Source organism: Sinohyriopsis cumingii, chromosome 10 (assembly GCF_028554795.1).
Source record: "Sinohyriopsis cumingii isolate HCF-2022 chromosome 10, ASM2855479v2, whole genome shotgun sequence".
NCBI classification, from domain to species: Eukaryota; Metazoa; Mollusca; class Bivalvia; order Unionida; family Unionidae; genus Sinohyriopsis; species Sinohyriopsis cumingii.
Genome location: NC_142970.1, coordinates 67332663 through 67351890, shown reverse-complemented (window position 1 = coordinate 67351890; position 19228 = coordinate 67332663). Strand labels below are relative to the sequence as shown.

Sequence of the window (19228 nt, the reverse complement as noted above, 5' to 3'; positions counted from 1 at the left end):
GGTCTAACAATTTTGAGACACTTAATTCGAATCAAATTGAATGCAACGTACACTATTTGAGCATTCAACGTTGTTCACATAGTCAAAGTCTGAACGTTCTGACACTCTTAACATTTTCAATGCATTAAGGCTAGACTCGAAAAACTTTAAGGATTATTTAGACCTTATCTATTCCAGTTGTATACAACAACAACAAAAAATCACATAGATTTAATCAAATTGTCACATACAGTTTTTGGAGTTTTGGTGTATCGTTTCAATGTTTGGAGTAAACAGGCCTGACCGTTCGTAAAACTACTCAAAATTTCGAGTAAAAACACGTTACTCCAGAATGGAAAATCTTACTCCAAGTATACAAATGCATCTGTTTGTATGGTGAGAATGATTTCGAGTGCAATTTGAAGCAGCGCTTTATGAAGAAGAGGCTGTTGTCACCCAGGCTCTCGAACTGAAAATGTGCAATATAGACTGAACACTTAAAATGAACACGTGGTACCTGTATATCAACCTCATATTCAAATGGGAGGCTTGGTACGTGTATATCAACCGAACATTCGAATGGGACACTTGGTACGTGTATATCAACCTCATATTCGAATGGGAGACTTGGTACGTGTATATCAACCTCATATTCGAATGGGACACTTGGTACGTGTATATCAACCTCATATTCGAATGGGACACTTGCTACGGGTATTTCAACCTCATATTCGAATGGGAGGCTTGGTACGTATACATCAACCGAACATTCGAATGGGAGGCTTGGTACGTGTATATCAATCGAATATTCGAATGGGACAATTGGTACGTGTATAGCAACATAATATTCGAATAGGAGGCTTGGTACGTGTATATCAACCTAACATTCGAATGGGAGGGTTGGTACGTGTGTATCGAACGAACATTCGAACAAGTCACCTGGTACGTGTATATCAACCGAACATTCGAATGGCACTCTTAGTTCGTATATATAAACCGAATATTATGACTGAACACCCGGTATATCCAACTCACACATGTCAAAACCACACCTGAATAGAAACCTAGGCCTAATAGTATTGTACTGATACGTAAATAGCAATATCAGTTGTACGTTTTCAAATTATCAAGACCTTACATTTGTACAACTTATGCCAATCTGTCATCAATTATGGACCGCATTACTAAACTTAGCAAAGAAAATGCCAAATACTTGTCACGGCAGGTGGATTAACTCTGCCTAACGTGAGTGGCCGAGTGGTCTAAAGCGCTATTCGTTACGGATCACTGCCATCTCACCTCTGTCTGCGTGGGTTCGAGTCTCGGATTTGGCCAATGTGGGTATGTGAGAAAGCTTGCCAGTAGCTTCTCGAGGGTCGGTGGTTCTTTCTGTGGTTTTCCCGGGTTCTTCCTCCACCATTAATCCTGGCCGCCATGTATAGCCTATCGTGTGCTGAAAAATGGCGTTAAACCCTACAACAACAACACATCTGCCTAAAGTATGAATGAACTATTGTAGAGCCACTAAATGTCATAAACGCCTGAAAATGTCGCAAAATGGCAATGACCGATATATGTGTGTGCATTTACTGGTTCGTTACGTGCTGGTAAATTTCACAATATGGTATTTACCGTGTTTGAACCATGTGCTGGTTCTTTTCGTTCCGGTAGATATGACATTTACTCTGTTTCTAAATGCAGTGTTGCCAGTACAAAGAATAACGTGTGATATTTAATGCTGTTATGCATTTTCTGCTGATCCTACAACTCTAAACATCACAAAATTTAATGAATTTTTAGTTTGTTCAGCATTAAATATCCTATTGTTTGAGATTTTAAAGACACTATTTGTTCGCAATTTGTCACTACATCATCATTGAGGCTAAAATTGATTGAGTGAGTGCCGTCTGACCGTTTGTATATTATACACCTATCTCATCGCCAGTCTGGTAATGAAAAACAGACTATATTTTAATATTTGTTTTTAGTCTTTACAAAAAACGTGGGGCCCCGAGTGGTCGAGTGGTCTAAAGCGCTCACCGTCCCGGATCACTGCCATCTCACCTCTGTCTGCGTGGGTTCGAGTCCAAGGCTCGGCTAGCGTGAGTACGTGGAAAAGCCTGCCAGTAGCTTCTAGTGGGTCGGTGGTTCTTCCCTGAGTTTTCCAGGGTTCTTCCTCCACCATTTATACTGGCCGCCATGTATAGCCTATCTTGTGCTGAAAAATGGCGTTAAACCCTACAACAACAACAACAACAAAAAACGTATAGTGGTAGGCATGCAAGTAGTTTACTCTAATAATAGCCCAAATAGTTTTACCGAGGACTACACTCACCAAGTTACTGTATATACTATTCTGAATGATTATAAAGTAATATGTGCTATAAGCTAATCATAAACGATAATTTAATGGTGACATGGAACCACTGAAGGGTAAGATCATATATTGTTACAGGACACATAATGCATCAACAGGTGTATCGTGCCTAAAAAGGTGTAAGAGAAACTTTGGAGTTGAAGAGGACCCACAGTGGACCCTTTTTAGACGACTTTAGAAAAACATCTCTCTCTCTCTCTCTCTCTCTCTCTCTCTCTCTCTGTGGAACTAACTGTGACACACACATAATGCATTAGAAACGATGCAGGAGATATACCGGAAAAGAAATTAAGTGTTCTCTATTATTAAAATTTATAAGGCACTAAATACTGGTGTTTGCTGCAAACAAATTGGTTTCCGGACTCTTCAGAATTTATTTATACTGTGGATGTAATTACTACAGCTGTAGTCTAATGATCTTGTAAAAAAATGTATTCGTCATTTGATGTATCCGATCCCTAACAACAAAGAACATGTTTTATCTGTCAAACACAGTATGTATATTAGCAAAAAAAACATTAGAAGAAATAAAAGTATGATAGAAATTCCTTCTTTAAAAGAGACAGAAGAGATAAAGAAAATGTTTAATAATTCAAGATGGTTCAGTTCATAATTGAGAAGACTGTGACAAATAGTCACAGGTATGTTTTGACTCTTTTTCATCCAGTATATTTGTCATTATCGATTTTATTATAGGATTAAATTATCATGGTTTGGTATTTATCGAAGTGTAAATTTTACCTAATCACTCACAAAGTGATTGATATCAACGTTATATGTAATCTATTCGATAAATGCATAACTATGATTATTTAATCTTTACAGTTTCATTTCTCCTTCTGGCAGCAATCGGATTATTACATCATCAAATGTGACTGTAGGTCACGAGTAGTTTCATTTCATTGGTATCTGCACGTGACACTAAGATATTTAGAACAATCTCCGCTAGTCAGGGTTTGTTAATCCACTTCATTCTTCAGTATCGGGTCGACGACTCTTTGCTAGCTAAGGTGGTCTGGACTGTTCAAAATCTATAAGAAAGTGAAATTCATTTTTAGTGAGCAGGTGTTTTATATATTTAGCTTCAGTTCTCTAGCTTTCTCCTTATTCCTGTTTCTTCAAACAAATTGAGCCCATGCTTACTCAGAACCGCTGTTCTTACACATACGATACTGGCATTGGTCAATAGCTAATTGAAACGCGTTATCAAAAGCAAAAAATGCGATAATTGATGAAGATAAAGTTGCTTATAAAACCTGGTATATGCTTTGTTAGGCTACACGGATGAGGTTTGGAGTACAGGTCGAACTGTGTGATTACAAAGTTTGAATTGAGTATCGGAGATTTTATCTAAGGGTTGCAATTTTAATCTGAAATTACAGGATGAGGTATGCAGGAGGGCAATGTTCTTGCTATTTTAATTTGTTGATGCAAAGGTTAACCTAACGTACGCAGTCAGTTCATAGCAGTTGAAATTATCTGTTGATTGTACCGCTGGTCCTCGTATATAATACGATAAGGAATTACTCACGAAAAGGGGAATGCTATACATAATACTTACTAAAGTGCGATTGCATAGCAATAAAGCAAACAGTATACATTTAATTAGGAATAATTTTAGTTTTCTCGGATTCCCCTTTGCCGTTATTTTGAACATCAGAGCTGTCATAAGGAACGTTATTCTCTATCACTTTACTTTCTTACTTTATCCCTACAATTTCATATTGTTTTTTTCCCGACTGTTTATCAGCGTTTTTAATAATTTTCTTTACTATATTGGAATTGACGGAAGACGTTTAGTCCCATTTAGGTTTGTTATCAGACTTCTTTTAATCTGAGTCTTATATTTGTCCCATTGTAATAAAATGATGCGGTCACTACGGACAGTATAGTCCAGTGTCACGTTTGAGTATGTTATGCACTGTTGAAAGTTTACCATGGCGCTTTCATCTGTGGCATATCCTTACTTTTATTTAGACTGTTAATTCCTTATACTGTTAATCCGTGAATGTCTCGCAGAAAACATCAATACCCGACCGGCACGTTTCGCTTATATCTGTCGTAATATTCAATTTACTAGCTCACAGCTGACATGTTCTCCATTATTCAACAGTGCCTCGTTGTATTTACCTCGCAGCTGACATGTTCTCAATATTCAACAGTGCCTCATTAAAGTACCTCGCAGCTGACGTGTTCTCCATTATCCAACAATGCCTGCTACATAGCTTATTTATGTTTGCAGCAGCTAACACAACTTCATGAGTAAGATTCCAAAACCGTTTGCGTACAGTTTTATGTTCTCCTGACCCATTATTGATCATGCATTTGTTGTTATTTCCTTAAACTATATCCTGTCAAGATGAGTTCGTTTTTTAAATTGATGCAAATTAAATTGATTCATATTACTGTCATTCTTATTTCAATCTACTGTATCTTCGTTGATTAGAGATATTCAAATTCATTCAACAGTTGTGGCATCTTTAACTCAACATGAAATTTGTGTCTTGATTTGACTACTTCCTGTACATCATTGTCAGTTAAATACCAGAGGAAATCCCACAAACCATATGATGCCAGACTTACTGCCTATAGGCGTTTAGGCTGTGAAAATCTCATGTCACACTATGATGTGTCATTTCATCGTTTCCAAATTTTAAAGGGTAAAATGTAACTATCCAGAACGTTGAATGAATTGTATCTGAATAGTTTGAGAAAAGAAAAGTTCTACTCCACTATATGCATTTTGCTGTGTTACCTTGGTTACGGCAAATTCACTAATTGATAGTATTAAATTGAACCCACGAACAAGGAAAAGTGTATATTCGAGTCTTTTATTACTATCTGAAGTCAATCTCCGAGGGCATGATCGTGTTATGGATAACTCGTGCTCGAAGCAGGATTTCATTAGAAGCAGTGTCTACTACACTAGGGCTATAGTCCTCCAATGTCGGGTCTACAAAAGCTATTTATTGTCTGTGTTTATGAGTGACTCTTGTTATAACCATTATTTTGAAATAGCAACATCATTATCAAATTAACCTTTTTTGTGCAAATATATTGAGCTTCATTCTACTGTTTATCCAAACACGTGTTGAACTCTTTATGTAATCTGTTCACTATAAAACCAATGTATAATCGTTCGTGTTATCCAATACTTTTATCTCTGGTATATTGCATAATTTTAATTTTAGGTATCATTATATATATATATATATATATATAATAATAATAATGAGGACTTTGTATAGCGCCTAATCTTTAGAAGCTCTAAGCGCTTTACAACATTCGGCAACAACTTTAAGATAAAAAAACTAATGATATGATTACAAAAACAAACACCACGAAATTAGAAAACATAAAAAAACATGCTGAGAATATTTAAGGTAGGAAACATTATTAGGTATTTAAGTTTATATATATATATATATATATATATATATATATATATATATATATATATATATATATATATATATATATATATATATATATATATATGTGTGTGTGTGTGTGTGTGTGTGTGTATGTGTGTGTATATATATATATGTGTGTGTGTGTGTGTGTGTGTATGTGTGTGTATATATATATATGTGTGTGTGTGTGTGTATATATATATATATATATATATATATGTATGTATGTATGTATGTATATGTATATATATATATATGTGTGTGTGTGTGTGTGTGTGTGTGTGTGTGTAGTTCATCCATGGGATGCATTAACACTTCCTATATCAGCTGTTTTGTTTTTTATTTTGTCGTAATTCTTTGTGAGTGAAAACATAAACTGTGACTCAATTTGAATATCCGTAGTTAAAATAATAAAGCAGAAGAACATTAGTTCTTAGCTTATCTAAAAGTCCTTTCTATTCTATTGTTAAAAACATTTGTTAAAAACAAAAATCACATAGTTCCTTTTCATACTGCAACACTGAAGTTAACACAACGTAGCCAGTTACGGAAGGATAAACAAGTGCGATTTTTGTGATATTTAAACCCCGGAATTGCATGCAGTGTGCCTCCATTTTATATACCGTTGTCGAAAATGCGTAACAGTTCATATACTTGTGAATGAGCTCATAAGAACAATGTTCAAATCAAGTTTACGTAGGTCAATCGTTTGTCGGAACTTAAAAAAAAAAAATTGTTCTTCGTGTGCCGTCAAAATGTTTGACTCTGACATACCGTATCCGATAAGTATATTTTACATACGTATCTAGACCTGAGCACCATTCGTCTGAATCATTGAGAGAGAAAGAAGTTAAATAATTGATATCCTTGCCATTTTCACCCTTGCATAGGATTTAAGCTAACAATTACAGATTCAGATTGAAGTAAATATATGTTTCCATTTAAAAAGGAATCATCCCCGATAAAATTATAATATTTAATATATATTCCAGTAACCAAAATGGCATTGACACTGGTTGGTGTGACAACCATCGGTCTGGTGGTCTTTCTGTCCGTGTACAGTTCAGACTCCGCCGTTCTCCGCCAGGTGGATGTCCCTTGTAGACTAGACACCATTAAGACGCAGCAGCGTTTTGACAAGGCGGCCTTTGCTGGGACTTGGTACGCCACGATGAACAAGGTGTCAGACTCTTCCATTATTTCCACGTTCTTGAATATCTACGACATCAAGGTTAAATTAACGTTAAACTCTGACGGAAATTACAACATTTTATCAGGTAAGTTATACCGATGCATGATTTATGAAAGATATTGTACGCTTCAAGCTTTCTTTGTGCTTTTTATAATTGTGTATGCTTTCTGGGGCAAAACTGTCCTATTCCTAGGTCGACCTCAGATGAATATCAGATCCAATACATCCATGTCTTGAAAATGACCATCAGGCAATACGATCAATTGACTTACACAGTGCCGGATTATCAAATGGGCATAGTAGGCACCGGCCTAGGAGCCCTGCGACAGCGGATCAAAATAATATAGATAAAACGTATAGAGAAATAATTTGCGAGGGGAGCCTCAATATTTCGACTGCTTAAGGGCCTCCACAGGGTTTAGTCCGGCACTGGGCTTAACACCACCCTACAATTGATGGATATATCTCTATATATATTTCTACATTAATTACATACCAGTACGGCTTTGGAATTATTCAGCATATGATGTTAATGCTTAAATTTTTTTTTATAAACACAAAAAATGGACATTTCCTGAAACGTATATTCATTCTGCAAGGCGAAAAACATTCTCAATTTAACATTTTTCTTTTCATCAGCTAAACAAAGGAGACAATATATTTCATCTAACTTTTAAAATCCTCTACTTTTACAACATTTTGTATTTCCTTCTAACCTAAAGTTTTGTTAAACTTTAAATGTTACAAGTCCTTTTTTTCTTCATAATTTCGAGAAACCATTTGATTGATATATTTTTTCTTGCTTATTCTCTCCCAATATTTGAAAAACACAGCTATTTCATTTTAAACATGTCTTCTTTGATATCAAGTGGAAATTTTTTGATTACTTGAAAGTAAAGCGCTTATTGATTCCTTCTGATCCATTATAAACATTGTGGGAATTCGAAGAATACTACAACATGAGGTTTGCAGATTAGGCTCGCTTCACCGTCACCCATGTCGTAGGAGATGATTAAGGGTCGCATGAGCTGCCGTGATTCATTGGTTAGCACGACTGAACCTCCACATAAAGGATGTTGGTTCGAAATTCGACTCACACCATCATATCAGCCCGATAGCTTCTGTGCAATGCCAAGGCCCTTTATTGCCGTATAAAACCTAATGGTGTTCCAGTGCTGTAAGACACCAAGCCAACCTAATAATGAAAACTCGGCGAAATTACTATCCTGATGCTTCCTGATGCGCATTAATTTGAAAGTAGTGCTATCTATTACAATTAGACCGAATATGTTTATCATTTTGAATATCATAAATATAAATATGTTAACAATGAAATCAGACTATACACTGTCCATATTAAAACAATCTGCACTGCTCATATATATATATATATATATATATATATATATATATATATATATATATATATATATATATATATATATATATATATATATATATATATATATATATATATATGATAAATGAAATTACAACCTCCCCCCCAAAAAAAAATTTTTTATAAAAAATTGTATGCGTTGATAATATCTATAATCTTTTTTCAAATAGCCGGTGCCGGGTTGTATGGGTACTATTGCCCTGTTGGTGAGGGTCTTGCACGGGTAATTGACCAATCCCAACCCGAGAGAATGACTGCAGCACTCGATACTAGACTGGGGCGGATGCTTGGGGCAAAGCCCTTTTGGGTCCTTAAGACAGACTATACAAGGTAATCGCCTTTATATAGATACATGATGATCGTCCTCACACATATACGTCTGCAGCAAACTTTGTAGTAGCAGGAGCAGTCGTATGGTTATAGTGGTTGTGGTAGATTTTCTCAGATTCATTCATTTACTTTGAGAAATATGTCATTCAGAGGTTCTTAATGCGACTAAATCGAAGCAGTTATAAGTTGTTGTTGTTGTTGTTGTAGGGTTTAACGCCATTTTTCAGCACAAGATAGGCTATAAATGGCGGCCAGTATTAATGATGGAGGAAGAACCCGGAAAACCCCCGGAAAGAACCACCGACCCACGAGAAGCTACTGGCAAGCTTTCTCACATAACTACATTAGCCAAATCCGAGACTCGAACCGACGCAGACAGAAGTGAGATGGCAGTGATCCATAACGGTGAGTCAGTTATAAGTGAAACATGCCTAAATAACGCTTTAAAATGATAATAATTATGTTTGCGCAATGGTGATCTACCGATCGATCATTCGATCGAACGACATTTTCTGGAGAAAAGAAATAGACTATGTATGCATGATCTAGCGTCTGGTGCACCACATCACATTATGGCAGTGGGTTATAAATTAAAAGTGTAGTTTTATAATTGAAGAATTGTACAGGAAGATAAAAATATCCAACTACATATAAACATGAAATTTACTTCAAGATAAAATTAAGTTTAAAAAGCAAGGCGTAATTCCTATCCATGAGCTATGTTTAATGTTATTTTTACATGGACTCTGATGCTTCGCATAGTTTGATCTGTTTTGATGACTGATATAGAAAATATAGGCTGAGGGTCTGAGTTTAATAATGTGGTGAAGAGCCAACTTGAAAAATGACTTGTTCAATATCGCTGTTTACGATGATAATTCTGACCAAAATGATGATGATGATGAATTTCAGATTAAAAAGATAATTCTCATTTAGATAATGACTAAGAGTATGATACCTCACACACACACACACACACACACACACACACACACACACACACATATATATAGAGAGAGAGAGAGGGACAGACGGACAAACAGATAGAGTACATAAGTAAAAATGTAAACAGTTGATATCAGCTAATATCGTCACATGTATGTGTATTTCGTTATATATGAGACAGTATAGAAGACCCTGATATATATCACGTTGGTTGTATATACCCATATATACATGTTACTGTTGAACATTTATATGCATTATGTTTTCATACACTATTTGATGAAGCCCAGAATCATATATCTGTCTGCTTAAAAACAGTGTAACCACACTCAAATTTCATAAACTTTAATCTTATATAACTTCGCATATAAAATATATCAGAGGATATATTATATGTATCTCTACGTACATGTAAAACAAGAGTGATATTGAAGTTCAAGTACAATTGATAACTGAATTACACGAAGAGGCATTACGTTTGGTTGATAATTAAGTGATATGAAAGGTTTCGAAGTTTGGTTTATAAAGTCTGTAAAATTAAACAGTTCTAAGAATGGTTTATAAATTTGGTGATAGCAGTCAAATATTAAATTTGTCATCAGTTTCCTGCCTACAGTGCCATTTCTTAATTTCATGATTACATGGCCAGTGTTTATGACATTGCATGATTATATAGCCAATGATCAGTTTCATGATAATTGGGCCAGTGCTCAGTTCCCTGTGCACATGGCCAGTGTTCAGTTTCCTGCATATGGTGCCAGTCCTAAGACGAGTTAAATGATTATATGTCCATTGATTAGTCTCATGATTAAAGGGCAAGTGCTCAGTTTCAGGGATTCAGGGCAAGTGCTTTGACAGCTGCATGATTATATGTCCATTGATTAGTCTCATGATTAAAGGGCCAGTGCTCAGTTTCAGGGATTCAGGGTAATTGCTAAGACAGCTGCATGATTATATGGCCATTGATTAGTCTCATGATTAAAGGGCCAGTGCTCAGTTTCAGGGATTCAGGGCAAGTGCATAGACAGCTGCATGATTACATTTCCATTGGTTAGTCTCATGATTAAAGGACCAGTGCTCAGTTTCAGGGATTCGGGTAAAGTGCTTGGACAGCTGCATGATTACATTTCCATTGGTTAGTCTCATGATTAAAGAACCAGTGCTCAGTTTCAGGGATTCGGGACAAGTGCTTAGACAGCTGCATGATTATATGTCCATTGATATGTCTCATGATTAAAGGACCAGTGCTCAGTTTCGTGGATTCAGGGTAATTGCTAAGACAGCTGCATGATTATATGGCCATTGATTAGTCTCATGATTAAAGGGCCAGTGCTCAGTTTCAGGGATTCAGGGCAAGTGCTTAGACAGCTGCATGATTATATGGCCATTGATTAGTCTCATGATTAAAGGGCCAGTGCTCAGTTTCAGGGATTCAGGGCAAGTGCTTAGACAGCTGCATGATTATATGTCCATTGATTAGTCTCATGATTACAGGGACAGTGCTTGGACATATGAATGATTATAAGGACAGTGCTCCATTATATGATTACAGGGTCAGTGCTCAGGCAGTTTCATGATTACAGGCCAGTACTCGTTTCATAGTTATGGGACCAATGCTCAGACAGTTGCATGAGTACAGGGCCATTGCTAAATTATTTTACTACAGGGTCATTGCTCAGTTTTGTAATAACTGGCCAGTGCCAAAACAGTTTAATGATTACAGGTCAGTGCTCATTTCATGGTTATAGGACCAGTACTCAGAATGTTGCATGATTACAGAGCCAGTGCTCAAACAGTTTAATAATTACATGCCAGTGCTCATTTCATGGTTATGGGACCAGTGCTCAGATGGTTGCATGATTACAGAGCCAATGCTCAAACAGTCTCATGATTACAGGGCATGTGCTCATTTTCATAATTACATGGCCAGTGCTTAGACAATTTCATGATTCCATGGCCAGCATTCAGACTGTTTCATGATTCCAGGGCCAACACTCAAACAGTTTCATGATTCCAGGGCCAACATTCAGACTTTTTCATGATTCCAGGGCCAACACTCGAAAAGTTTCATGATTACAGGGCCAACACTCAAACAGTTTCATGATTACAGGCTTCTTTAAAATGTTTGCTAAAAACAGAACACTTCCAATGATTTATGCTTAATACGAAAAAATAAATATTAGTGACAGAATAAATCATTCTAGTCAGCTACTGTATATCTCCTTTGCACATTTAATGTCAGTCAGTTTCGTTAAGACATTTTCAACATTTCTTTATCTGGTATCACACCTAATTTATGTTATCATATAACATGCAGTGTCGTTAAGAATTTAAAATTCTCGCTTCCTTAGATTAAATTTGGTATCAATATCTCATGTAATGAATTAATAGTTTGATGATATACTACTACTACTACTACTACTACTACTACTAATAATAATAATAATAATATAACAATAATAATAATAATAATAATAATAATATAACAATAATAATAATAATAATAATAATAATAATAATAATAATAATAAAACAATAATAATAATACTATAACAATAATAATAATAATAATAATAATAATAATAATATAACAACAATAATGATAATAATAATAATAATAATAATAATAATAATAATAAAATAATAATAATAATAATACTATAACAATAATAATAATAATAATAAAATAATAGTAATAATAATAATAATAATAATATAACAATAATAATAATAATAATAATATAACAACAATAATGATAATAATAATAATAATAATAATAATAATAATAAAATAATAATAATAATACTATAACAATAATAATAATAATAATAAAATAATAGTAATAATAATAATAATAATAATAATATAACAATAATAATAATAATAATAATAATAATAATAATAATAATAATATAACAACAATAATGATAATAATAATAATAATAATAATAATAATAATAAAATAATAATAATAATACTATAACAATAATAATAATAATAATAAAATAATAGTAATAATAATAATAATAATAATAATAATAATAGCAGGAAAACTAAGTGGATTTTGTCTCTGCCTACCATATGAGGTCAGATAATGAAATCTAAACATGACCTTTAAGACCTAGGTCTTATGATAAGCTATATACAATCAGGCTGTCAAATTGATATGCATATTGGTATTATGTTTCATCCCAGTACCTCAGACCGCTCCGGTGGCCTAGTGGTTAGAGCGTCCGCCTCAGATGAAGGAGGTCATGGGGTCAATCCCCGGCCAAGTCATACCAAAGATTTACAAAAATGGTACTAACAACTGCCACGCCTGATGCTCAGCATTAAGAGGTTTGTGTTAGGACTGGTCAGCCTGGTGTCAGAATAATGTGACTGGGTGGGACATCATGCTACATGTTTGCGGCATGATGCCCCAGTGCTAGACATCACTATAACCTGTCACACTGCAGACATCATAGCGATATGACATAAAATTGTTAAAGGTATGTTAAAAATTCAAAATCACACACACACACACACACACACACACACACACAAAGTACCTCAAACAGCTTTCACGATAACACTGACACAAAAGAAACATTTATGCAAAATGCTACGTGTTTAGGCTCTCATAAACAGTAACAAGAAAAAGTTGAAGGCATCAAGCTTTGTAAAATTTAATAAATAATTTATTTCCCAAAAAAACAAGGTAAAAAAGAGAAAGCATAAAATACGGTTTTAAGAATCAAATCCAAAAATAATCCAAGAATGATCAAAGAATTAAAAATTAGAAGTCCTAGTAATAAAATGTTCTAATGAATCTAAGTTCGAGTCCAGATGAAACCCAAAATGTTAGGCGATGACGTATGCCATAGTCAGTATAGTACTGAAGTGTCAACAGTTCTTTGCTGAACCACAGAAAATAATATTGCGATGTTTGAACTCTGTAAATTTCAATAACTATCTTTTTCCAAGAATTAATTCCAAGCACAAGTATTTCCAGGAAAAATAATCTCTTAGAATCCAAAAAATTTTATTAAAAATTAAAATTAAACTCCAACTGGTCACAACAGAAAAAACACCTTGACATCTAAGTGTTAAAAAGCCAAATTGAATATATTTTCAAAATAACACTATTAAACGTTGCTATGGTGCAATTCCAGTAAAATCAGAATTTCGAAATAACAACGTAGAAGCTATTTACATGTCTAAATTCATGTACTTCCAGTACAGCCTTGATTTCACCCTATGAATCCCACACTAAGAAAGAATAAAAAAAAATTAAAAAAGTTGTTCACTTCCAATCAAGAAATAAGGTCAGGAGTCTATGTCAGCTTTAGATACAAAGTTTTAATATTAGGTTTCCGATAAACTGAACTGAATTTCTGGAAAATATAAAATCCAGAAAATAAACTTACATTACAATAGTATGTAATGGAATAAATAAAATTAAAACTAACCAACAACAATTAAACCAAATCTAATATAAATTAAATCAAATATACATAATAATAATATTTACCTGTATGATAATGCAGAAACATTATAATATATACTTGTATGAAAATGCACAAAGAAACATTATAATAAATACCAGTATGAAAATGAACAAAGAAACATTATAATAAATACCAGTATGATAATAGAGAATGAACTATGATATTTACCTGTAGCTTAGACCTTGATAACAATTTTACCTGTGACCTTAACCTTAATGATAACTTTATCTGTGACCTTGATGTCAAAACCTCATACACAAAATGCAATACATATTCAGGTGATTATATATATACATATACCAGACTTTATCTATTTATCTCAAAGAGCTGTCAAGTTAAAGAGCAGAAGGGTTAGTGTCAGTGACACCTAAAATATTGACCTGTGACTTTGATCTTGAAGGTAGGACTGTCAATGTGATATGGGATGTATAAGTTTACCAGTCATCACTTTATCTCAATTGGTTTTGAACACAAAGAGAAGAAATGGAATGTGATAGAGGAATGGATGGAAAAGCAGATAATATGTTCTCTGCTTTTCTTTGATAATGCAGGGACAATGATGATAATATGACTTCACGAGTCAAGGCTCCAATCATTAAGTTACTATCTTTAGTACATAATAGGTCACAATCATATGAACTGACCCAAATACGTACATTCTTATGGATGCAAACATCACAATTCTATTCTGCTCATAGGTAAATAAATTGTACAGTCAAATTTGCCTTATTTATGACTTTTGGAGAAATTGTCTTTTGTTTTTATTGCTTCCTTTCACAATTTTCACTTTCTAAAATTATTTAATTAAAGTTAAATTCATGAAGTTACATTTTACATAATCAAGTTTGTTATGTCATCATACTGATACAACCTGTATCATTTGGATATCGTATATAATTATTTTTTATAATTCTTTTTTCATCAGTAGTTGTGAAAATTTAATCTATCATCACACTAACATAAGTATTGATATATAAATTTAATGTATCATTACATGAACATAAGTATTGATACATAAATTTAATGTAACATCACACTAACATAAGTATTGATATATAAATTTAATGTATCATTACATGAACATAAGTATTGATACATAAATTTAATGTATCATCACACTAACATAAGTATTGATATATAAATTTAATGTATCATCACACTAACATAAGTATTGATATATAAATTTAATGTATCATTACATGAACATAAGTATTGATACATAAATTTAATGTATCATCACACTAACATAAGTATTGATATATAAATTTAATGTATCATCACACTAACATAAGTATTGATATATAAATTTAATGTATCATCACACTAACATAAGTATTGATATATAAATTTAATGTATCATTACATGAACATAAGTATTGATACATAAATTTAATGTAACATCACACTAACATAAGTATTGATATATAAATTTAATGTATCATTACATGAACATAAGTATTGATACATAAATTTAATGTATCATCACACTAACATAAGTATTGATATATAAATTTAATGTATCATCACACTAACATAAGTATTGATATATAAATTTAATGTCTCATCACACTAACATTAGTGTTGATATATAAATTTAATGTATCATCACATGAGCATAAGTATTGATACATAAATTTAATGTATCATCACACTAACATAAGTACTGATACATAAATTTAATGTATCATCACACTAACATAAGTATTGATACATAAATTTAATGTATTATCACACTAACATATGTACTGATATCTAAATTTAATGTATAATCACGCTAACATAAGTATTGATATACAAATTTATCATTGCTCTATATTGATATTTAATGCATTATCACACTAAAATAAACATTGATATCTATTGATATTTAATGTATGATTGCACTAACATCAACATTGATACATAAATTTATGTATTATCATAAAAACATTGCATTGATACATAAATGTAATGTATCATCACACAAACATAAACAGTGATACATACATTTAAGGTATCATAACACTAACATAAGCATTGATCTCTATTGATATTTAATGCATCATCACACCGACATCAGCATTAATCTCTACTGATATTTAATGCATCATCACACCGTCATCAGCATTGATCTCTATTGATCACACTAACATAAGCATTGATCTCTATTGATATCTAATGCATTATCACACCAACATAAGCATTGATCTCCATTGATCACACTAACATAAGCATTGATCTCTATTGATATTTAATGTATCATCACACTAAAAAAGGCATTGATCTCTATTGATTTTTAATGTATCATTGCACTAACATAAGCATTGATCTCTATTGATATTTAATGCATCATCACATGAACATAAGCATTGATCTCCATTGACATTTAATATATCATCACTCTACAATAAGCATTGATCTCTACTGATATTTAATGTATCTTCACATTAACATAAGCAGTGATACATAACTTTAATGTATCATCACAAAATATAGCATCAATACATAAATGTAATGTATCATCACACAAACATTGATACATAAATTGAATGTATAATCACACTAACATAAGCACTGATATGTAAATTTAATGTATCATCACACTTACATAAGCATTGATCTATATTGATATCTCTTGTCATTTTCAGCTATGCTCTCATCTATTCATGCTGGGAGGTAACTGCTGATGGCAGATGCTCACCTTCCAGTACATATGCTGGTGTTATGCAAAGAGATAAAAATGTCAAGCTGGCACCATCAGTCCTTGAATATTTTAAGGAAGCCTGTGTAGAAGAAGACAAACTGACAATTATCAATCACTACAATTATTGTAAGGTCGAAGAACTGTGATCTAACAGTTGAATGAGAAACAAAATAATCTGATAGCATAGATGAAATCAACTGCCCCTGAGAAGCAATTTAATGACAGGATTAATTCCCTGGATCCACTGCAACAATGTTTGTTTTGTTTTTATGGCGGAATTTATTTTATGTGTATAAAAATCATCTCATGTTAGGAAATCTGTGGCTGAAGCAACAAACTATATTTGCCAAGACTGATCTAATGAACTGATGTATTATTTAAGTGACTTATTATTTACTTTCTCAGGTGCTGAAAGTTTCCTTCCAACCAGGCATTTTTAAAAATGGACAGAATTATTTTTCAGGGGAGGGGTTGATTTTTTTCCTCAAATCAGTGCAAGAGGATTTATTTCAAGCTTTATATGGGCTGCAATTTCTTTTTTTTTTAAATCCATGACTCCACCCCCTTTCTTGAAAACTCAATAGTTGGTCTCTAAATGCTTCTTTCCCTTAGAAACTCTTTTCAAATGATGGCTTAAGAAAAGTGTTGTAGGTTTTTTTAAAAAGACAAAAGACAAACAGTTTATAGTAGATGCCCACCATCTAGAAAAGGGATTGTATTCTGGCCTTCCTTGTGTTGCTGTGCCATAAAGCGCCAGATTAAAACAAATGACTATGACCAATGTCAAATTAGGCTCTTAGAATACTTTTTCTAAAATTTAGTCAAGTTAGATGCACGTACAAATACTGAGTGTATTGCTGATTTTCAATATGTATACTGTATACATATATAAACAGACTGGGACAGTATATATATATATATATATATATATATATATATATATATATATATATATATATATATATATATATATATATATATATACCATCATACATATATGTCTGTTACATAACTAATTACTGATTAGCTGTCAGTACTAATTTAATCTTTTCCCAGATTTCTCTTATTATTTTTCTTTTGCCATTGCTGACAAGTACAAGCATGCAGAATACAAGTCACAACATTTGCATAATTTTTTTTATGTATGCATCCCATACAACTTGGAATGCAAATTTAAATTCTATATGTGAATATGAATTTTGTTTATAAAACTAATCATGCATTAATTTTCTCCAATTCTGATGAATTTCTAATTCTAATGAAAATGGAATGTTCTGTTAAATCTAACTCAATATGACATTGGTCTCTAAGAGCTGACATAAAATGTTATCAATGGAGTTGTCACAAAATGACATAAAAAATAAATGAAGCAGAGTCTCTTTGGCTTCATTGCAAACAGTACATAATCATGATTCAAAGATTTTCATTTTAAACAATTTAGTATTAGTATTGAGAATTATGTAGACAAATTATGTAGACAACTTTGTATTTAAAACTCTGAAGATCTGTATATTCAACAGTCAAGTGAAGTAAAATACTTATTCCCAATCTTAGTGTGAATAATTCATATTTAAAATAGAGTTCCAGTTATATTTCATTTGAATTGGTCTTCTTATTGTCATCGTATAGAAACTATCAAATTATTTTACGAAGTTCCTAGTATTTTTAATATTGTTCTTGAAAGTTTCTGGTATTTCTATTAGTGTTTTTTTTCTTTAGATTCCTGGTATTTCTAATAGTGTTTTTCAAATTCCTAGTATTTATAATAGGGTTTTTTCAAAGTTCTAAGTATTTCTCAGTTTTTCAAAGGTCCATGTATTTCTTATAGTGTTTATCAAAGTTCCTAGCATTGCATTAAGAACTCCATGGCATTCTACAAAAATAATATTGATATTATGTTTTTTCCAAACAAAAAAATTAAATTTCTATGAAACTTTGTTGAGTCTGTCTTTCTTATGTACAAAATGCTGTCCCCTCCATATAAGAAAACACTTCCCTGGTGAATGGTTGAGTGGATCAATTATTTTTATTCAGGTCATTTTAAGTGCATGACAAAAGGACTTCATGTATGGCTTAACCAGCCCACCAGATTGATATTTACTGACTAGAATGTTCTTTAATTTTTTAATTTTATTACTTTTTTTACTCAAAAGTGTAACACATCTGTTTGAATACATTGCATAATTTCCTTTGAAGGGCCAGGAAGTACCATAAAACAGTAATCAAACATAGGCAAAGCTAAAGATATCCAATCATCCAATCAAACATAGGCAAAGCTAAAGATATCCAATCATCCAATCAAACATAGGCAAAGCTAAAGATATCCAATCATCCAATCAAACATAGGCAAAGCTAAAGATATCCAATCATCCAATCAAACATAGGCAAAGCTAAAGATATCCAATCATCAACTTCTCAT

General features: G+C 32.7%; 1 protein-coding gene across 4 annotated transcripts in view; it reads left to right on the top strand.

Annotated features, from left to right (window-relative positions):
* Nucleotides 1–18746, top strand: part of LOC149790321 (retinol-binding protein 4-like) — a 22823-nt gene extending 4077 nt beyond the window's left edge. For all 4 annotated transcript variants that reach the window (XM_089972374.1, XM_089972372.1, XM_089972373.1 and 1 more), the window contains 3 exons: nucleotides 6762–7046; nucleotides 8531–8690; nucleotides 16754–18746. In XM_089972374.1, the coding sequence (XP_089828500.1) occupies nucleotides 6770–7046; nucleotides 8531–8690; nucleotides 16754–16955 (639 nt within the window). In that variant the 5' untranslated portion in view covers nucleotides 6762–6769 and the 3' untranslated portion in view covers nucleotides 16956–18746. The remainder of the gene's footprint in view (nucleotides 1–6761; nucleotides 7047–8530; nucleotides 8691–16753) is intronic.
* The last annotated feature ends 482 nt before the right edge of the window (nucleotides 18747–19228 follow it).